The sequence below is a fragment of the Lolium rigidum genome, chromosome 1 (assembly GCF_022539505.1).
Source record: "Lolium rigidum isolate FL_2022 chromosome 1, APGP_CSIRO_Lrig_0.1, whole genome shotgun sequence".
Taxonomy (NCBI): domain Eukaryota; kingdom Viridiplantae; phylum Streptophyta; class Magnoliopsida; order Poales; family Poaceae; genus Lolium; species Lolium rigidum.
In genome coordinates this window covers 105,313,149-105,333,484 of record NC_061508.1, presented here as the reverse complement: position 1 = coordinate 105,333,484, position 20,336 = coordinate 105,313,149, and the positions used below count along the sequence as shown (strand labels likewise).

At 47.5% G+C, this 20,336-nt stretch overlaps 4 protein-coding genes and 1 non-coding gene across 5 annotated transcripts; all 5 read right to left on the bottom strand.

Annotated features, from left to right (window-relative positions):
- Positions 1-366: 366 nt before the first annotated feature.
- Positions 367-447, bottom strand: TRNAL-AAG. The gene has a single exon. It is a non-coding gene; the product is annotated as a tRNA-Leu (tRNA).
- Positions 448-896: 449 nt separating this feature from the next.
- On the bottom strand, positions 897-5,297 carry LOC124707813 (chitin elicitor receptor kinase 1). The gene is made up of 11 exons (XM_047239541.1): positions 4,619-5,297; positions 4,000-4,036; positions 3,671-3,819; positions 2,985-3,184; positions 2,710-2,799; positions 2,465-2,558; positions 2,233-2,384; positions 2,062-2,153; positions 1,829-1,967; positions 1,392-1,490; positions 897-1,289 (listed from the first exon to the last, which is right to left on the bottom strand). Exons 1-11 carry the CDS (start codon positions 5,280-5,282, stop codon positions 1,125-1,127), a joined length of 1,881 nt encoding a protein of 626 aa, XP_047095497.1. The 5' UTR covers positions 5,283-5,297; the 3' UTR covers positions 897-1,124.
- A 2,243-nt stretch (positions 5,298-7,540) lies between these two features.
- On the bottom strand, positions 7,541-7,939 carry LOC124649739 (chitin elicitor receptor kinase 1-like). Its single transcript, XM_047189329.1, has one exon. The coding sequence runs from the start codon at positions 7,937-7,939 to the stop codon at positions 7,541-7,543; it is 399 nt and encodes a 132-aa protein (XP_047045285.1).
- A 5,290-nt stretch (positions 7,940-13,229) lies between these two features.
- LOC124707731 (UPF0481 protein At3g47200-like) lies at positions 13,230-14,780 on the bottom strand. Its single transcript, XM_047239443.1, has one exon. It carries the CDS (start codon positions 14,778-14,780, stop codon positions 13,230-13,232), a length of 1,551 nt encoding a protein of 516 aa, XP_047095399.1.
- A 175-nt stretch (positions 14,781-14,955) lies between these two features.
- LOC124707638 (glycine--tRNA ligase, mitochondrial 1-like) lies at positions 14,956-19,650 on the bottom strand. Its single transcript, XM_047239332.1, has 9 exons — positions 19,261-19,650; positions 18,068-18,450; positions 17,868-17,985; positions 16,951-17,145; positions 16,615-16,839; positions 16,418-16,477; positions 16,115-16,195; positions 15,615-16,020; positions 14,956-15,526 (listed from the first exon to the last, which is right to left on the bottom strand). The coding sequence occupies exons 1-9, from the start codon at positions 19,633-19,635 to the stop codon at positions 15,291-15,293; spliced, it is 2,079 nt and encodes a 692-aa protein (XP_047095288.1). The 5' UTR covers positions 19,636-19,650; the 3' UTR covers positions 14,956-15,290.
- Between the last annotated feature and the right edge of the window lie 686 nt (positions 19,651-20,336).

The window sequence follows — 20,336 nt, the reverse complement described above, 5'->3', positions numbered from 1 at the left end:
TTAATTAAATTAATCAACGAAGTTGGATACTTTTTTCGTATAAAGATCATATGGAGTGATCTAATTGGTCATTGTTGCTAAGACACTCTATTTATTAACAACTACTCCGTAGCTGCATCTCATGTCAAAAAAAAAAAAACTAGCTGAGGCGTGTGGCTGGACCTGCACAATAATGGGAAAATCATGATGACGGGGAGCACGCACAAACCTTAGCTAAACACACATAGTAATGGCCATGCACTGTGTTTACGCGTTATGATGGAGCATATGTATCGCGTGGAACTCGTGTAGGGCAGATAGAACCTATGTACTGTAGGACAAAGAGAGAAGGAATATAAGTAAAAAAAAAAAAAAGTTAGGAATACTTGTTGACAGTGGGATTTGAACCCACGCCCTTTCGGACCAGAACCTTAATCTGGCGCCTTAGACCAACTCGGCCATATCAACTTCCCGATGCACAGCATCTACCGATGATCAATTTAAACGGGTTTGGTCCGCGGCAAGGTAACCCTAACACAAAGTCGACGAAAAGATGGATGCACGGCACGCTTATCACCCTATCATTTCGATTCGCTTGCACAAAAAGCTGTAACCTGCTATCTATTCCCGGACAAGTAGAAGCAGTGCACTTCTTTGACTCTCCATCCTCCACACAGCGACAATCTTCCACACGTCTGACGTCTCCATCCCCCAGTAATGCCGACGTGCTTGATTGGCTACACGTAATTGGAGCAAACAGCCAACGGAGTTACGGAGGTTCTGTATTGTCGATGTCTCAGTCCACCTGTTTCTCGCCGTCCCCACTGAAGATAGACTCGGCGCATCCTTTGCCACGATTCTGCCACAGAAGCTCCAGAGTTATCTATATAGTACAGCAGAGCCTTCTTCCATAGCCATTGAAAAATAAACTCATACATATATTACACTTACGTACAACAGACGTATAACTCACACGGACACTAGTTCTAAGGTCTCCGAGAGAGTAAATGAATCTATACCGATGGTACATGTAGATGGCAGAAATAATTGCGACAGCCTTATCGTCCAGCATTAGACTGTACGTGGTAGAACTGAAATGCGCCCCGATGTACAATGCCAGGGGAGAGGCATCTGGCTAAAGGAGGTCATCTCCCGGACATGAGGTTGACCAAGCCCGGGTTTTCGTAGAGGGCGTTCATGTCCCAGAACTCGCTGGTGGAAGACAGCGTCATCAGCGCGACGACCACGGATCTCATCGTGGGCCTCAGCTTGGGGTCCTCCTGTGTGCACGCGTTCGCGAGGTGTGTCATCTGCAAGCACAAGGTTAACAGATGTTTTATCCTGGCGTATATCTAACTGAACGACGCAAAGGTATGCGATGGAATTGCTCTGACTGAGCATGTTTCTCTAACCTTGAGAATGTTGTCGATGGAGTAATCGTCTCCCAGCTTTGGATCGACCAACTTCCGGAGGCCTTCCTTTGGATCCGGTGAGTTGAGAGCCTCCTCAAACTACAGATTTCAATATGGTAAGTCATCAAACAGGCAAGAAGGAACTTTACCATGGACCCAGAGCATGTATGTGTCTTGAAAAGCATAAAGTGATCGATAACAAAAGATGCTTGACTATCTATGACTTAGCTCCAGAAGGTCTGAATAATAGGACTTTGACATTATCATCTGTTATTTTAAAACAGATGATGAGGTCAACATCCTATTATTCAGACCTCCTTGAACTAACTGATGTCAATAAAACTAAAAAAGCAGATTGACACAGAGAACAGGTACCCTAGCAGTTTCAGCAAGCACTGGGAGCAGAAAGAAACCAGTTAGCTGAGCAGCATAATTACCAGATAAACTAATCCCTTTGAATCAGTAGCAGATTCAGCTGATCTGACAATGGCATCTTTCGCAGAAATAAGTTCGTACAGGACAACACCAAAGGCATAGACATCAACCTTGGGAGAAACATCACCGTATCGAGCATATCTGCAAATATCATTTTCCATGAATGTCAGCATTCATCACAAAACAGGGGGTACTCACAAAGTGACAATAACAAGTAAATGTTGCGGACACCTACTCTGGAGGCATGTAACCGAATGTACCAACAACACGTGTTTGCAATGATGTACCACCAACTTCAGTAAGTTTTGTGAGACCAAAATCTGCAACCTGGAAGATACACATAATTGTTACATGAAGTGGGGACAGAATACATAGAACACATGAATTCTCCTTGAATCATTCCTACCTTTGCACGTGTGTTCTTGTCTATCAAGATGTTTGCGGATTTGATATCCCGATGTATGTAGACTGGAACAGTATGCTCATGAATGTACTCAAGACCTCTAGCTGAATCTAGTGCAATCTGAACTCTTTCAGTCCAAGAAAGAGGCTCATAACCTATAAAAATGCGCCGACAGATTAATTTGCTGGAAGCAACAGAAAAGACCCAGCAAGTATTTTGAGAGGGAAAACATTACCAGTTCCACGCAAATGCTGGCTTAAGTTGCCATTCTCGATAAACTCATAGACAAGAAACAGAGAACCCTCTGTGCAATAACCAATCAAGCGCACCTGCATGAAATCAAACATTGAAATGGCAGTGAAAGGTTAATTTTAAGTTCACTAAAGATTAGTGGGAAATTACGAGATTCTATGGAAAATCCATATTATTATCCCGTTAAGAAACAGTATTATTTAGGTAAAATATAGAAGAATAACGAACCAGATTCAGATGATGAACATGTGTCAAAACCTTTAACTCAGCAAGAAACTCTTGAGTAGCCTGCATGTCCATTTTCTTTATGGCAGCTTTCTGAACAGTGGACAAAGCAAGACAAAGAGGCAAGTCATTTAAAACGAAGAACATATCATGATGTTGCATGATCAAAATGCATGGACCATCATAGAATTATGTTCTTACACCATTGTTCAAGCCCCTAGTTAGGTACATGTTTGTGGCATGTGGATTTCTGAAATGCAAATGAAAAAAAAACTAACCTCGCCTCTAAGCTCAGCATAATAGACAGCACCAAAACCACCTTGTCCGATTTTGTGAATCAAATTAAATCCTTCTGTAGCATTAAAAAGTTCTTCATATGAGAACTCCACTGATCTGTCAACTGTAATGCCAGCAGATGGTGAAGCTCCATCAGCTTGCGTGGCCGATGGTGTCACTTTTTGCATGGAGATTGTACTGGCTGGAACAAAATGAACAGTAATTCAGAAATAGTAGAAGCATAGAAGAAGTGAACAATGGAAGCATAATTCAAGGTTCTCTAACTTTCTCTGTTGTCTAAAACTAGACTTATAGGTACCTAAAATAGCTCATCGGTTAGACTTAAAGTCCCCCAAACTATTGCTCATGATCATAACCCTATCAGACCCTTTTTACTCACAATATTTCCAGGTTCACGAAGATAAAAAATAGTTGCTCGCAGGATAGATAAGCATTATTCAAACTAACGTCACTAAGATCAAAATAGTTCCTCACAGGATAGATAAGCATTCTTCAAACCACTCAGTGCTTGTAGCAGAACATTGTTGAGATGAATGATGGCACAAATTAGCTTGCAGTGGTGAAACTAGGGCATGCAAAAAAGTTTTTTACAGAAGCGCTACAAGAATAACAATCTGTTGCGGGGTCAAGGATACAGACAGAGATCCATAAAAAATATTATCGTTACCTAGCCGACTAGACTCTTCAGAAGATGGAAGCAGCGCACCCTGTTTCGCCTTTCTTCGCCTATAAAACAAGAATACCAAGATAGCCAGGACTAGTGCAGCTACACCACCCACAACACCTCCTGCTATTGCTCCTGCCGAAGCTCCTTTTCCTGGTCCGTGGAGTTGAAGATGAATAAACATCATAGTTCAAATCTCGCAAAAACCTCAATGGAGCAATAATTATCTCGCAAAAGGACAGAGGCTGCCTGTACTGCACAAGATGAGGATACTTATCAGCACAACTGCGTGAGAATAAACATAACATGGCCAACAGTAGTGCAGCTCTTACCCTGATGATTGCAGAGGAAGGTAACTTCCATTGGGATCTGGAAAAACAAACAAGCAGGATAAAATATGTTAGGAGGACGTGATGAATTCTACACAACATACAATTGATGGCAACTGCGCTCTTGAGGAAAAAAACATATGCATCAAACTGAGGGTATCATCAAATACACTAGGGCTTCACTCGAATTTGATTTTGCAAATTGATAATTATGCCAAGATAGTAACATGAACCATGGATGCAGAATTGACATGAACCATAATCAGTAACATAGAAAAATGGCAAATGAAGGAAGTAAACATGTTTAGTCAGCGCTGTAAGCAGAAACTATGATCAATTGGCTAATCGAAAACAATTCAATCAGTTCATTGGCTACTCACAAACATAATAACGTAGCTGAAACTATGATCAATTGCTAATCCGAGACAGTTCCTAGCACCCAATACAAAACCAACCCCATGACAAATTTTGCACCAAACAGCAACAATACTGCACAATTGAGCACGCAACTGCATAACCACTTTTGTATACAGCAATTAATATGTTCCCAATAGTGTTCCCCAGAATTCAAACCAAGTAGTAGTAGTAGCAGTACTAATTAAAATCGAATTCAGTGAATCACCTTGGACAGGGATGTAGACGATGCCGCTCCCGGTGACCCCGTCCATCCCCGGGTTATACCTCCTGATCATATCCAGCTGCCCCGGCGACGAGAAGCCATGGCTAGCCGCGACGGAGGCGAGCGTCTCGCCGCCCCTGAGCGGGTACGAGAGGAAGAGGCCGTAGGCGTGGGACACGTCCGGGTCGCCGCAGGAGCAGTTGACGGTGACGTTGACGGTGCCGCTGGCGGGGATCTGGTTGGGCGGGTAGGAGTTGGTGGCGGCGAGCCAGTCGACGGTGGTGAGGTTGTTGTACTGCGCGGCGATGCTGGTGTAGGTCTCCCCCGTGACGACCTGGTGCGGGAAGGAGCCGGCGAGGTAGGTGGCGGTGGCGTCGGCGGGCCGCGCGAGGCAGCGGCAGGGGAAGTAGACGTTGACGCGGTCCCCGACGCGGATGAAGTCCAGGTTGGGCTGCCCGGGGTTGTAGGGCTGGAGCAGGCGGTAGTTGTCGCCGAGGCCGAAGAGCTGGCCGATGTAGGTGGCGTTCTGGTCCGTGCCCACGAGGTAGGAGCCCAGCGCGAGGTCGCAGCCCGTGTTGACGGTGCAGCCGTCCCCCGCGGCCGCGGCGGTGCTGGAGCCCGCGGCTAGGAGGAGGAGCAGCAGGGGGAGGAGCGCAGGAGGGTCCATGGCGGCTTGGACCGGAACCCTAGGGGCGGAGGCTGCTTGGTGCCATTGGAGAAGCGGGGAGAGGTAGGGGAAGAAGACGGAGACGGAGACGCGTCGGGGGGTTTGACTCGCTGGCGGTTGCGGAACGGCGTTTCGCTGACAGGTGGGGCAGTGCGGGAGGGAATGGTCGTATATCGGCGGCTGCTGTGCTGCAGTCAAAGGAAGAGTACAAATTCTGGAGGCCCCGTTGGGCACGGAACGCTGTCCCCTCCGCGCCTCCTTACTGGACTGCTAATCGCGAGATTAGGTGCATTATGGTAATCATAATCTTACTCTTTGAAATTGCGAATGTGATTACATGTTTCTCTAGAGTCAAAACGTGATTATATTTTGATAAGAAAAATACTAGTAATATGTTGATACTAAGATGATACCGATCTCTGCAATAAATAATTACAGCAAAAAAAAATCAAAGAAGAAGAAGAAACAAAGACCCACCGAAGCAATCACATACTCCGAGTAAAAAGAGAACCAGCAGTGATGACGACACTACAATCCTAAAAGTTCTCCAAAACGACGTCTCTATGGAGGAAACGGTGCACAAACACGAAAACATTGTCATCATCTGGTCTAATCAGTATAATCAGATTCTGAGTTTTCAGAAAATACCTTCAACAAGGAAACGACTAAAAAGCCGAGACCGCCAAGTTTAACCACTGAATCTCACACCTAGGGTTTTCACCCCGAACAGTGAGGTCACCAAGAAACATGTAATCACATTCGCCGAACACTTCGGTGGTGAAGGCAGAGCAGGCGAATGAGCCCATCGCTTTGTCTATCACAGACACCGATTCGACGCCCACAGATACAAGCACGCGCGATTTTATGGTCTGTGTGCCCCGCCGAAGCAACCCCTATGGAATCTCTGTGTCGCCCAACTGGCGCGATGAACATGATGCAGGAGGCAAACCACTGCATACCGGGATCCCTACTTCGCATCCGGTGTCGGCTGTTAGAGGTTGCACAGGGCAACGGTGGCAGAAAACGCTAGGGCCAAGAGAAAGGAGCCGAAAAAGCACCAAGAGAACGGTTTTATTGGGAACACCCCACCGACGCTGTCCATCGACATACTCCGGCGACAATGGCATCGTGACGGAGCAGTAGAAACGGGCTTTTTCAAATGGCGATGGGCGCCTCCGGAGTCGCCCGAGAGGCCACCAACCGTGATTATATGCTTATTTTCTCCAGGAGTGTAATAATGTTCACAAGCAACTCTCAAGGTTGTGTATTTATTTAATTATTTATTTATTGACAGAAAGATTGTATATGTATATCAATATTATCGATGTATGCCGTGCCGTTTCCCTGGGCGGAACCTCGAACTTGGTCGCCTCCGATGACATTTGGCGCGATTAATTTTGCTCTCTCCGACAGGTACACGTCTGGCACTCGGGCAGACCTGCTCCCCATTGATCGGCAACCGACCTCCGGTGAGGCGGTTGACCTCATTTTTCCAGAATTGTTTGGGAAGCACTTGACCTGGAGACGCCGCCGGTTGTGTGGTAGTATGTACCTGTGTTGTGGAACTACCATCTGGAGCACAGCTGAGCGCCGGGCGTCCTTGGTTCGGGATTCGTCGGCTACACATAACACATTCTCCTCTAGCTAGTTATGTGGCGTATGGGACGGAGAGATTCGCTGTATTATTGCCGATGGGTGATGGAGACGGGTGCATGATCAGCCAAATCATAACTATCATCTGAGTGGTATTCAACAGATATGATGTTTCAATCGAACGCATGATTATTCAATATAAAAATATATTAGATGATGATTTTTTTTTTTTTGAGAATTACACCCTAAAAGGAGAAAAAGGTCAACACGGCCGGTACAATGCCAAGAAGGTTACAACTCCACGCATACACCACAATAGATGATGATCTTTGCTAGATGTCACTCGGCGGAGAGAATTCCGTATCGTCGGTTCAACCTTATTTCTCTTCAAAGAAAATTCATATGAATGCTTGGATGTCGTTGCCTATTCGACGGTACCTCGGAGGAGGGATCCTCACGAGGGGGAGAAGTAGTAGGGGCCATCGGGCGGAGAGTCATCGGGACGGTGGTACGCGATTTACCCAGCTTCGAAACACCTGCACGATGACAGAGTCTAGTGCTGCTTGCCTGGAATTATCTGGGCGCTTTCACGTTGTTACAATGAGTTGTGCTTGTTCCTCTAGGGTTCCCGGGATCCGGCTTATAAAGGCGCCAAGATCTAGGGTTTACACGGTGAGGTTGTTGTACTGGGCGGCGATGCTGGTGTAGGTCTGCCCCGTGACGACCTGGTGCGGGAAGGAGCCAGCGAGGTAGGTGGCGGCCGGGTCGGTGGGCCGCGCGAGGCAGCGGCAGGCGAAGGAGACGTTGACGCGGTCCCCGACGAGGATGTAGTCGAGGTTGGGCCGCCCGGGGTTGTAGGGTTGGAGAAGGCGGTAGTTGTCCCCGAGCCCGAAGAGCTGGCCGATGTAAGTGGCGTTCTGGTCCGTGCCCACGAGGTAGGAGCCCAGCGCGAGGTCGCAGCCCGTGCCCACGCTGCAGCCGTCCCCCGCGGCGGCGGCGGTGTTGGAGCCGGCGGGGAGGAGGAGGAGGAGGAAGAGCGGCGTGGGGAGGAGCGGAGGTCCCATGGCGGCTCGGCGCGGAACCCTAGGGGCGGAAGCTGCTTGGCACCATTCGAGTCGAGAAGCAGGGGTGGGAAGGGGAAGTGAGAGGGGACGAAGACGGAGACGCGTTGGGGGTTTGACTCACGGGCACCCGGCGGTTGCGGTAGGATGTGTCCATGACAGGTGGGGTCCAAAGGGCCTGTAACCAATGCGAGGCTCGTCGACATTGCGTGGTCATATATCGGCGGCTGTTGTGCTGGAGTCAAAGGAAGAGTACAAATTCTGGGCACGGGAATGTGTCCCATCCCAGAATGCACCTGTTGTACTCTACTAGTTACTCAGTTTTATTCACTTGATTTAATTATTATTGCTCTAGTTAAACTTTGCAAAGTTTATTGGATGGGAGAGCTCTCATTTCTTTCTCCACCCTCTGTCTCTTCAACAGCTTTGAGACTTGAGAGTCGTCGCTCCGGCTCACCTATTCCCCTCCTCCGATAGCCTTGTCACCTGGAGTGAGAGGGGAGGGGGGTTCTAGTGTGTTTTCCATGTGGAGTATGGTGTTATGTCTAAGGCGATCTGGACATCGGTGCACCTAAGCTGAATCTGGTGGCCGGCAGCAGCGCTGCTTCTTGCCATGGAGCTCCGGAGGTCGGAGCCGGAGATGAGAGGAGGTAGGCATGTGGCATTTCTTATAAATAAGCTCGAGGTGTTGCCTCCAGATCTGGAGGTGTGGGCTGCAGTGGAGGCGTCGACGTCATTGCATTCCCTTTCGGTCGACATCCATCGAGGAGATAGAGGCGAGAGGACGTGGGCTGATGCGCTGCCAAGTCCACGCGGCATGTAGCATCACCCCGCTCGTTCTCTCGGAGTTCACCAGCACAGGAACGATGTTGGCGGCGATCGATGTGCGTCTTGCGTCTACGTGTTTTGATTGAAAGGCGGCCCTCCCCAACCACAACTCGGTGGTCATTCTTCCTCGTGGCCTCATGTCGTTGTGGAGGATCTTCAGCTCCTATTGTTGGGCACCAACCAGGGGTGTTGGGCAAGTGGTTTGCCCGATCCCCAGCACCAGTGGCCTAGCCTGGCGGCGGAGCTCGTCTACGGGTTGCGTTCGAGAAGGACCCCCGAGGAGAGGATTGCGTTTCACAACTTCTTTTTGAGGTACTTGATATAAACATGAAGGTCGTGCTTGTAATTTTGTTTTTCTTGTTGGACTTCTCTATTACGAGTGTTAATTCGTTTGGGTCACGTCTAGAGGTATTCTTTAAATCACTTATTATACAATTTGGTATTCCTTAAATCACTTATTATATGGCCAAAACTCATGAAAGCATTACTTGGGTCCGTCGGTACCTGTCCGTGTTCAAATAAACTAAAATATCTAATGCAAATACATATAATATGATAATATATTTATGATGATTTGAATATAATTGATTGTGTATTGTAGATGTTGATATTTGGCTAAAATTTGACTTTGATCAAACCAAGAACACGAAGTAGTTCTGAACCGATATTTGGTGAAAATTGTAAGATCGGTACACTATCATACTCCTCTCTCTCTCTCTCTCTCTCTCTCTCTCTCTCTCTCTCTGTGAAAACTACCCTTCAGAAAATATCCACTATATGAACATTAGAAATATACATAGTCTTGTTAAATGTTTTTCTAGACGTGATTATATTGGGGATTTTAATTTACCACAGTTTTCTGTACACCTCTATTATTTGCCACTGACATGTGATGGTTACGTGACAAATAGTAGAGATTCAGAGAAGAGTATGACAAATTATAAAATCCCCAATTATATGCTTGTTGCTTCACACGAAACATTCGAAGTCAATTTTGTATGCTGTCTCCGGCGCTGAGCAAATCCTGTCAGTTGCGGCGATGACATTTGGCACGATTAATTTTGCACTCTCCGACAGGTGCACGTCTGGCAGTAGTCAATGCGTGACCTGCTTCGCCGTGCTTTGCTGCCGACCTCCGGTGAGGCAGTTGACCTCATTTTCTAGAGTAGAATTGTTCGGGGGAGCACTTGACTCTGGGGACGCCGCCGGTTGTGTGGCAGTACGTCCTTGTGCTGTGGAACTACCATCTGGAGCACAGCAGGGCGCTTGGCGTCCTTCGGGTTTGGGATTTGTCGATCGGCTAGTACAGTCTCCTCTAGCAAGCTAGCAAGTTATGTCGCGTATGGGACGGAGAGATTCTTTGTATTATTGGATGTGTGACGGAGACGCATGGATGAACAGCCAAATCATCAGAAATGTCATGAGTGGTATTCAACAGGTATATTAATATGTATACTCCACGTCTCCATTAGTCTAGAAGGTCGCCTTTTGATCATGCATTCTAGCAAAAATCTCAAATGTAGTCCGGGCTACATGTAGGCCCGTTTTGTTTTTCTTTTTAAAATACTTCAAAAAAATATTTTAAAGTTTTTTAAAAAAATGTAGATGTAGAGAATCTTGAAATGTATCGGTGTGTAAATTTTCAGATTGAAATACATCATATACATAGGCGGAGCTACTTGAGGACAAGGGTGTAGAAATGTACACCTATTATTTTTTACAAAAAAGTTTGAATAGCTATGGCTAGAGGAATACCTATTAAAAAATCTGAAAAATCATGTAAAAACGTGATATATTCGAGACCACGTACACCCATTCTCTAGCTCCTGCCTCCGCCCTTGATCATATATTGCCCTATGTAAAAAATAATAAAGTCTCATAAAATGACGAAATCTAGATTTTAGTGATTACTATTCACCAATGCTGAAATCAAGATTTATTATTTTTGCTGAGCCCAAATACAACATATTTCAATCTGAAAATTAAAACACCAAGAGATTTCAACATTCTCTACGTCTGCATATTTTTCGATTTTTTTAACATGTTTAAAATGAAATTTGCGTAGGTTCAAAAAGTAACATACATGTAGCCCAAGCTACAAAAGTCCATTCTCTACATTCTAGCGCATGCTTATTCAACGCAAAAATATAGCGCTCTACAATCCTCCATTCGAAACATAATAAGTGTCATGAATTTAGTTCAAAATTAAACTAAAACCATAACATTTCTTATGGATCGGAGAAAGTATTAGGTGCTGATTTTTTTAGATAGTATAGTCACTCGGCAGGAGAGAATTTCAGTATTGATGATTCGACCTTACAGATCTGATGAAATTGCATATGGATACAACACTTGGAGGACAAGAAGCCGCCTAGACATAAGATGGAGACATTTTCTATCTAATTCTATGCAGTATCTAACTATCAAAAACAAATCTGACATTTCCATAGTCGTAACAGTAGTGTGGTGAACGACATGAACTTCACATAAGGTCTGACTGGAGACAAACTAAACGCAGAAACCAACGGGCTGATATCTCCCCCCCCCCCCCTCTCATAGTCTCATGTAGTTGTGAAAGGAGCATCGACAACAAAATGGATCGTCACATATATGCCTTAACTGTAGAGGAATCTTACAAGGTGCTCAAGGGGAGGTGATACATGGTGATTTGTATTAGTACCAAGGTGCTCATCGGATCGTGATCACAAAACACGTCTAAATATAAATTTACTTCCGGAATCAAAACTCCGACAAGTAGGATCAAACCGTATTTGAAGTTTGATCTCATGGAAATTTTACTTTGTTTAACCTGAAATCTATTAGGTGCCTGGGCACGATCTTGGCTTACCCGGTGCCCCCTTTTTCCTCCATCGGATCTTCACGCAACTAGTCTTCTCTGTCATGGGGCTGCCGTGTGGGTTGGGGCCACCACACACGAGCGAGCTTATCTTCCCCACTAGACATTTTCCGTTCTTCCTTCTCGAGGGAGTACTAGTGTACTACCGCCATGGATCGATCTCTCGGCATGAGCGCGCTGCCGCCGGTCGCCCCGTCCACGAGTGCGCCGCCGCCGGCCATCACCTCCTCCAGCGCGCCGCCGCCGGTCGCCCCGTCCACGAGTGCGCCGCCGTCGGCCATCACCTCCTCCAGCGCGCCGCCGCCGGCCGCCACCTCAGCCAGCGCCGTCGCCCGTCGGGAAGGGAAGGGTCGTCGCCTCACCGTCGGGCGCGCCGTTGATCCCCTACTCACCTCGCCCCGTCGGGGAGGGCCTCGCCCCATCGCGAGCCGCTGGGCCTTCTCTCCCATGGTACAGCGCGCCGCTGGTATCCCCCTCCCCCACCGGCCACCACTCATCTTCCCGTTAATTCCAGCTCCTCCCAGGCTCCCTCTGTTCTAGTTCTACATCTAGATACATTCAAGGATGTAATAAAAATATGCTTCACATAGTTCTGGTTGTAATTTTTTTGAAGTTGGATCTATATTTCGGTTTTTTACATCCTGAATGATGCCAGTGGTTGATGTAATTTTTATTCCTTTTCTACATCTAGGATCTGGTTCACCCTAGTTTTGGATGTAAAAATAGTAGGCTCAACCCAGTTTTTTTACATCCCGAATGAAGTGTTTGATGTATTTTCTTTCTTTTTTATACATCCAGTGATCAAGAACGACAACCTTTTTTATACATCCAGTGATCAAGAACGACAACCTGTTTCGAACTTGAGGTAGAAAAGTGGATGACAGATGCTTTTTTCGCATGTATTTTGCGACCACCGATGTATTTATTTTTCTCGGTGGATCTTGTATTTGTTCTCTCGTCATGAACTTGGGACGGAGTCCCGAAATGATAAGTTGCTGATTTGTACGGCCCATGTTTCACATACAGCGGTCATCCTAGACGGAAAGAAGAAACGTGTGGGATTTGAACTTTCTATTTTTGGAATGTGAGAGATGTCTGATTAGTTTATTTCTATTTTTGGGTGGAGACTCTCTAAACTAATTGTCAGTCTTTAAGAGCGTATGCAGCAGAACGTCCTTTGTTTAACCCACAACTACCATCACTCCTATAGAACAATGGTTTTCTGATTTTATGTTTTTCTTGTGGCGTGACCAAACAAATTGTGTTGCACATTTCTGAGTTTTCCGGTCCTACCACATTACCATGCCATGATACCCAATTTTCTATTAAAAACTATTTTTGACGGACAAAATATGACTTACATTTTCTAACGGTATTGAAATCAACAATCAAGGTATATGGTCCAAACTCTCGGATGCATAGGTCCTACAGGATTGCTTCCGAGCATCAACAATAAGCATGATTGTTGGGAAGCAGCTCATCCTAAAGATCCAGATTCCATATTCAAGAACGTTATTGTCGCTAGTATCAGCCTATCAGGTGATTGATTGTATACGCGGTGTGTGCGTGCACGGTACATGTATCATGTATGATGGAATGATGCTAGCTTTAATGGTGGTAGTAAGGCAGCACGGTGTAGACGGTCTGCACGACGGTGAGGACGAGCAGGAGCACGGCGGCGGCGGCGGACATGCTCGTCCACGGGTTGCTGAAGTAGTCGTGCGCCAGCACTGCTCGGTGCCGGTTCCAGCTCCGTCCGCAGTACTCCCGGACGTCGCGGAACATGTCGGCGTAGCAGTTATTGGTGACTCCCGGCGTGCCGGCGCCGGCCCCGCCGCAGAGCTCGCCGAGGTGCGCGTAGAAGGCGGCCGTCTCCTCGTCCCCCTTCACGAACACGCCGGCGCGCTGCAGGATCTCGACGTCGCGGCGCCCGTGCGCGGCCACGGAGGCCATGAGCACCACGTAGCTCATGAGCCGCTGCAGCTCCCACCGGCCCCGGCTCTGCTCGTAGGCCAGCAGGTTGGCGAACACGGGGCGGTTCGTGTAGCTCTCGACGGCGGGGATCTCGAGCACGCCGTCGCGGGCGCGGAAGGTGACGTCGACGAGGCTCCGGGGCGACTTCTTGGCCCGGAACGTGACCCCGGCGTCCTCCAGCTCCGACGCCGACGGGAGCAGCCACGGCAGGCGCTCGTCCATCGGCTTCGCCAGCCACTCGTCGAACGCCTCGTCCTCGCCGACGACCTTGCGGTTACCTCCGGTGCCGCTGCCGGCGGGCTCCTCGGATGGGAGGAACCAGTGGTAGTGGAGGTGCAGCAGGTGGAGGGTCTCGCCGTCGGGAGGCCGCGCCGTGGCGGCGTCCTGCGGGGTCTCGATGGTGAGGTACTTGGCGAGGAGGGTGGTGAGCGCGATGTGGTCGCGGCCGTGGGTGGCGACGGCGTAGAGGCTCTCTAGGACGAAGAAGGGGAGCTGGTTCTCGAGGAGGAAGAGGTCGCTGTAGACGTTCTGCATGGCCCAGGCGGCGTCGATGAGCGCGTCGGCGGCGCCGTCCTCGCCCTTGAGGAAGAACTCGAGGATGAAGCAGCCGTCGAGGAGGAGCATCTCGGCGAATTCACGCGGCGGGAGCGACACGGGCTCGGCGTACCGGCGGCGCGCGCTTGGCTCGAGGGCCTGCGCCGCGCGCGCGTAGGAGGCGAGCGGCGCGTCGCCTCGATGGAGGAGGTCGCGGAGGTAGCGCCATTTGTGCTCCTCCATGGCGCTGAGGCGGGCGGCGCCGCGGTGGAATGGCCCGATGGAGATCATCTGCGGCTCGTAGAGGTGGCGGTTGCGGTCGCGCATGGGCCCAGACACCCGGAAGATGGTGAAGGGCTCGCTCTCGTGCGGCTTCCCTGGGAGCACGTCCAGGCGGCGCTGCATGCTGGCTGCCATCTCGGTGGCCTCACCATCCTCCTGCTCGTCGCCGGCACAGACCGAGGAAGCGCCGCTTCCTTCCAGCCGGTGCTGCATCGACACGGACATCTCATCTGCATCTGCGACATTGTAGTCAATGACTACACTCTCCTCGGCACCTATGCCCCCGTTGCCAGGAATGACGGTGGTGCACTCGCCGGACTCATCATCATGGTGCGCCGCGGCGAGCAGAGGCTGGGCTGCGTTGTCCATTTGTGGACTGCGGAGCACCCGTCGCCCCCGAAGCTGTTTCTGACGGCAATGGCAAAGTCCATGCACCACGCAGTGTTAAACATGCATCCCAGGTAGTTGAGGAGAACCGGAGCCACCTTACACGACTTGCAAACACGGGTTTGTGAGAAAAAATATTTGACTCTTCACAGCAGACGCCAGAAGTAGGTTTAAGGTTGAAAATTCAATAGCTTCGTTACAACTTTAAACTTAATCCTTAAGAAAGCCTACAGAGAGGTTTGCAACTGAGATAAGTAAATGATCAATGATGTCACTTTTACTATGATAAACCATTCCCAAAATGTATAGGTAAGATCTTGACAAGCGGTGCAGCAATGTAGCATGTAAGAAAGCAGAACTCTGCCTTGCAAATTGCATCAACGCCAGTATTGACTCAACTTAGGGCAACTGGAATATAGAAGTTCACCCTGTTCAGTCAACTGAACAACTTCGGTCATCTGTCTGGTGACGGTTCAAACTGTGAAACGATAATCACTCCTGATCATCTTGGGGACCGAGATGGCTGGGATACTTAAATTCAACATCGGTCCAGGTGCTTTGGCCCTCCGTCAGCTGTTTCACCACGGATGCCACCTCATTGATGCCCACCCTGACCTGCTGCTTGCTGTCCCTCTCTCGGATTGTCACCTCCGTTACAGAATCAACTGTTACCGCGAAAGGAACGCCGATCTCGTCTGTCCTTGCATACCTCCTCCCAATAGAAATAGCTGCAGAAAGCAAATAATAATGTGTTTCTGGAGTTAGCATAATACCATCCCATAATATTTGGACACTGTTCTGTTTTATATCACGTACCAGCCGTGTCAATAATGTGTGATATGCCTGCAGCTGTTAATTCTTTAGCAAGCACTTTGGCAGCAGCATCGAGCTCCGGAAGCTTTACCAGCGGGAACACGGTGCACTTGATAGGAGCCACGATAGGAGGGAACCGGAACACATTGAGCTGTTCCTCTTCGGACTTGCTAGGCCTTGTGTAGAACGAATGTTCAAACAGACAATAGATTATCCTCCCTATGCCAAATGAAGGTTCCACAACTGAAGGGGTAAAGACTCGCTGGTGCTCCATCTTCTTCTCCATACTGATCGATACCATTTTCTTGGTAATCACCACGTCCTTCCCAAGAGTGCATACTTGGAAGTTTGTCTCCCCCTTAGATTCCAATGCAGCTTTCATATCCATTGCTTCCTTCTCACTCATAGCCTATGCGTCCAAGAATAAAGTCAGCGACAGAGTTTCTGCTTCAGTTGACATGATAAACTTGCCAAAGGTAAAGACTGAGCACAAGATGTGTTACCTCCAATGCTTCAACCACCATCTTCTGATTGCCCTTGAAAGCAAGCCCTAGGTCTTTCTTTGAGGGCACTATAACAAGTTTCTGTAGCAGCAACAACAAGTGCACGCAAATACAAACACATTAATGCCAAAGTACAAGGACAAAGTCGACGTATCATGTCATCAAGCCATGGTTCTTGAACAGGATTTCGTAAGTAATATACTTCAAGATAGAAAAGAAAACATAACTAACTGCAAACATTGTTCATTGAATACATTCATTAATAATTCCTGTAAACATAACCAAATCCGATGGATAACTCACCTCAACTTCTTTAGGCTTTGTAAACTTTTCGTGGGCAACAAGTGTAACACCACTTTTCTCCTATGAAACAGCAATCAAGATTCAGGTAAGCGAGATCAATATTAGCTTTAAATAAACAACTTGAAATCCAATCACAAAACATCAGAAGGATTAAAACTACTGTCTGCAAAACTATTCATGGTATGTCATATGCTTACGGAGTGAGCTTTTAAATCATATGCAGATCTGTCTGCGATGCCTACACACTCTATCCATCCATAAGAGCACTCGATCTCTGCATCCCAGCAGTCAGCAGCATAGTGAGCCATCTCATTAGGTAGATGCTGCCTGAAGCGCAATCTGCTCTTATCAATTCCCAAACGAGTCAAGAAAAGGTAGACCCTTCCAATAAAGTAACCAAGTGTCTCATTATTAACAGTTCCCTGTAAGAAACAATCATACAAGTTTAAAAAATGAAAGCGAACCACCACCAATTCAAACAACAGATGAAGAAAAGAACTGGACAACGAGAAAAATAGCCATCATGTTCCAACCTTTGAAACTGCATCTGCAAGCTTCAGTAACTTGGCTGACTCCCCTGAGAGTTGCAGATCTCTCGGGAACATCAAAAACTCCAAATCAGCAACATCGGCAAATTTGGGATGTGATTTGTCCTCAGGATCTACAAAGTGCTCAATCTCAGCCAATGTGAATTCACGCACTCGTAAAAGACCTTGACGTGGAGAGATCTGATTGTCAAGCAATAAAAATAGTTAGATAAAAAGAACTCTTTCTGAGTAACTGTTACAAGCCAATTAACTCATCCTTGAATGCTTCTTAGAATCATAGTGTGTGCCAAATTTATGTTTAGGATGTTAGCAAGTCTAAATTTCTCCAAGCATGCAAGTCTGAATGAAACACGAGGTTCATACAGATGGAATAGCAACACATGCTTTAAATCAAGATGTTCACGCAGGTATTCAAACCTATCACATGAAGTGCAATGTTGCACAAAAATGAGGATCACCCATCAACCACTAAAAATCTTATTCTTAGCAACATGAGGATCACCCATCATCCACTAAAAATCATGATGCACAAAAATTCATAACACCAGCAGAAGTAAAAGTGTTCAACAGCACCATAATACATTCCCTATTAAAAAAAGGTCTAGAAGTATCTTTCGTCTTATTTTTGCAACATTAAGATTGCCGATAATTTATTCAGAATCATGTTCATAAATATTAAGAAAACAGTAGTCCAGGACAACAGCACAATGCATTCCATGAATAGTCTAGATTGAACATCTGAATAAATTCAGGAAGCAAACGTAATGTGCTGAATCATCATATAAAGTACAACAAGTTACTGAACCATACCGCAGTTACAAATATGCGAAGTATGTTACAAGCGAAATGACAGGTACTAACAACCCAATGAACGCCTAGAAGAATAGTGACATAAAACAGACCTCGTTACGGAATGCTTGACCGATTTGAGCTGCTGCAAAGGGGAGCTTTTGTCCATTGTAGTTGTACAAGTCCTTGAAGTTGACAAAAATACCTTGTGCAGTCTCTGGTCTCATATACCTGTGTGTTTACACAAACTTGAGCGTGTTTGGACAATCAACACGAAAAAACATGATTAGGTGGTGACTGCTAATATTCTTACCCCACACTAAGACCAGCAGGGCCAATAGATGTCTGGAACATAAGGTTGAATGGGTAGGGAGCAGAGAGTGGGTTTTTTGTATCAGGAGCAACAATGCCATATTCCTTGATCTTTGCACCGAGTTGCTCTGGAGAGAGGTCATCTAGTACAGCAAGGACATGCTTAAACTCAGCAGCCGTCTCAGGGGACAAGGTGAGATCTTTCTCAAGCTTGTCCTTGCAGAAATCTTTCAACAGGTGATCAGCGCGGTAGCATGTGCCTGTCTTCTCATCCTTAACCATGAGGTCAGTAAACTTCTCGACATGACCTGATGCCTTCAAAACAACCTCAGGGGTGACGCAGGGGCAGTCAACCTCCAGCATGTTCTCCTCCAAAACAAAATGCTGCAAAGCAAGAGATTGATTAAAACCCTCCCGAAGCAACATGACACAGATGGCGCATCTAATACAGCTCTATGAAAAATATTATCTGACTCGGTTAATGTCCAAAACAGGAATTAATTAAAGAGCATATAAATATTTGCACTACAAACTAGCAAATCAAAATTTTGAACACCATCCATTGTCTAACACTGGGAACGAATAAACAATGCTGTCATCTTTGAACTCCTAAATGGGAATGAAAATCAAGATTAAACTCGTATGAGAACATATTGTGCACCAAAATAAAAAATAGTTGGTCGTCCACATTTGCCAAGTAAACTGCAAATTGCCACAATCGCAATTCAAGTACTAGACAGAAAGAAAATGCACGGAAACTCTGTTCTTTGCTCTATATATCCAGATCCCAGATGCAAGTTTTCTATATCTAGTCAATAGCACCTAGTAACTGTGTTCTTTGCTCGATATATCCAGATCTCAGATGCAAGTTTGATATCGAATCAATAGCGTCTAGTATGGCGAAAAGCAAAGAAAGTGAGCGGTCACTAAAACAAAAGCAATTTCCTACAGATGAAGTCACGCACCAATGGGGGAACAATAGTTCTGCTTGATGGCCACATAACCCACAGTGCAAGCAGTACATCAGCGCTACTATTATATTAGTTGATACAAATTTTACCCGGAAAGAAGGTTGAAACCCCCGGACTCTGCATCAAGGTGATGCACACAGCCATACAAGCGCGATCTCCCATTTAAAACATATAAAATTAAATCACAGCATCCGTAGATGGGCTCGCGGCCTCACTGACTCACCTGCCTCCAGAAGGCGAGAATGTTGGACTTGACGGCGCACCCGGGCGGCCCGTAGTCGTAGAGGCCGGCGACGCCGCGGTAGATCTTGAAGGACGGTATGTAGAAGAGCTTGCGCTCGAGGGTGTTGGCCACCGCCTGGCGAAACTCCTCGCGCGCGCCGCCGCCGCCGCCGGAGCCGACAGCGGCCTGCAGCCTGCGCGCGGCCGCGCCGGCCTCTATCTTGAGCGCCTTGAGGGCCTCGACCGCCGCGTCCACGCCGGTCTTGACGCCAGAGGCCTTGAGCGACCGCACGGCCTCGGCCTGCGCGTCCACGGCCGCCTGCCTCTCCGCCAGCGCCCGGCGGAGCGCGTCCTCCGAGGGTGCTGCCCCGGCCATGGATGAGGAGGAGAGGGAGAGAGTCGAGGTGAGGGAGCGGCGGCGCGCGGCGGCGGCGGCGGCGGCGGCGGCGAGGGGTGGCGAGGCTAGGGTTCTGCTGGGTTTAGGGGCTCGGGAGAGGGAGGAGGCGATAAGCTGGGGGCGGAATCGCATAAACACCATCGACGGGGGATGCGAGAACCTGGTGGTTGTGCGTTCCCGTCCTCGTGGTTTGGACTTATTGCCGCTTGGTGGGGAGAGGCCCCACTCCAGCGCCTGGCTGGAAGTGTCTCGCGTGTGAATATTTAGATGTTGGAGGGATGTTTGTGAAAGAGTGGCATAGTGATAGGATGTGATCTGGACCGTTGGAGTGGTGGGATCGGACGGTGAGAAACTGCAGCACGGGGAAAATGCCGATGGAGGGGTCGCCGTCGGCGTTGCCTTCGCCGGGAATGAAAATGACCGGGACTGGTGGGCAAACGGGATGAGATCTGATTCCAATCCCATCGAATATTTTTGAGCGTGACTATTTCTTACTTACCTGAAAGCTAACTTCATTCTCAGTGAGATGATGCTATTAAATCTTAGTTGTAAGTCATGTTATAACTTATGATTAGCACGAACTATAATGTAAATAAAATAGTGTAAGATTTGAGTGAGCACGAATTTAGTTCTCAGCTAGCAGGGAACTAGCAAATTTCATTTTTTTTTCGTAGATGTAG

Excerpts from the sequence above, each read along its gene's own strand:
- LOC124649739 (XM_047189329.1), bottom strand. The coding sequence starts at position 7,939 with ATGGGACCTCCGCTCCTCCCCACGCCGCTCTTCCTCCTCCTCCTCCTC.
- LOC124707813 (XM_047239541.1), bottom strand. The coding sequence starts at position 5,282 with ATGGACCCTCCTGCGCTCCTCCCCCTGCTGCTCCTCCTCCTAGCCGCG. Across the intron at positions 3,820-3,999 it reads CTTCCTCTGCAATCATCAGG|AAAAGGAGCTTCGGCAGGAG; the intron begins GTAAGAGCTGCA and ends CCACGGACCAGG. Across the intron at positions 1,491-1,828 it reads CAAAGGGATTAGTTTATCTG|TTTGAGGAGGCTCTCAACTC; the intron begins GTAATTATGCTG and ends TGAAATCTGTAG.
- LOC124707731 (XM_047239443.1), bottom strand. The coding sequence starts at position 14,780 with ATGGACAACGCAGCCCAGCCTCTGCTCGCCGCGGCGCACCATGATGAT.
- LOC124707638 (XM_047239332.1), bottom strand. The coding sequence starts at position 19,635 with ATGGCCGGGGCAGCACCCTCGGAGGACGCGCTCCGCCGGGCGCTGGCG. Across the intron at positions 17,986-18,067 it reads CCTGCTGGTCTTAGTGTGGG|GTATATGAGACCAGAGACTG; the intron begins GTAAGAATATTA and ends GTAAACACACAG. Across the intron at positions 16,478-16,614 it reads ATGATTTAAAAGCTCACTCC|GAGAAAAGTGGTGTTACACT; the intron begins GTAAGCATATGA and ends GCTGTTTCATAG.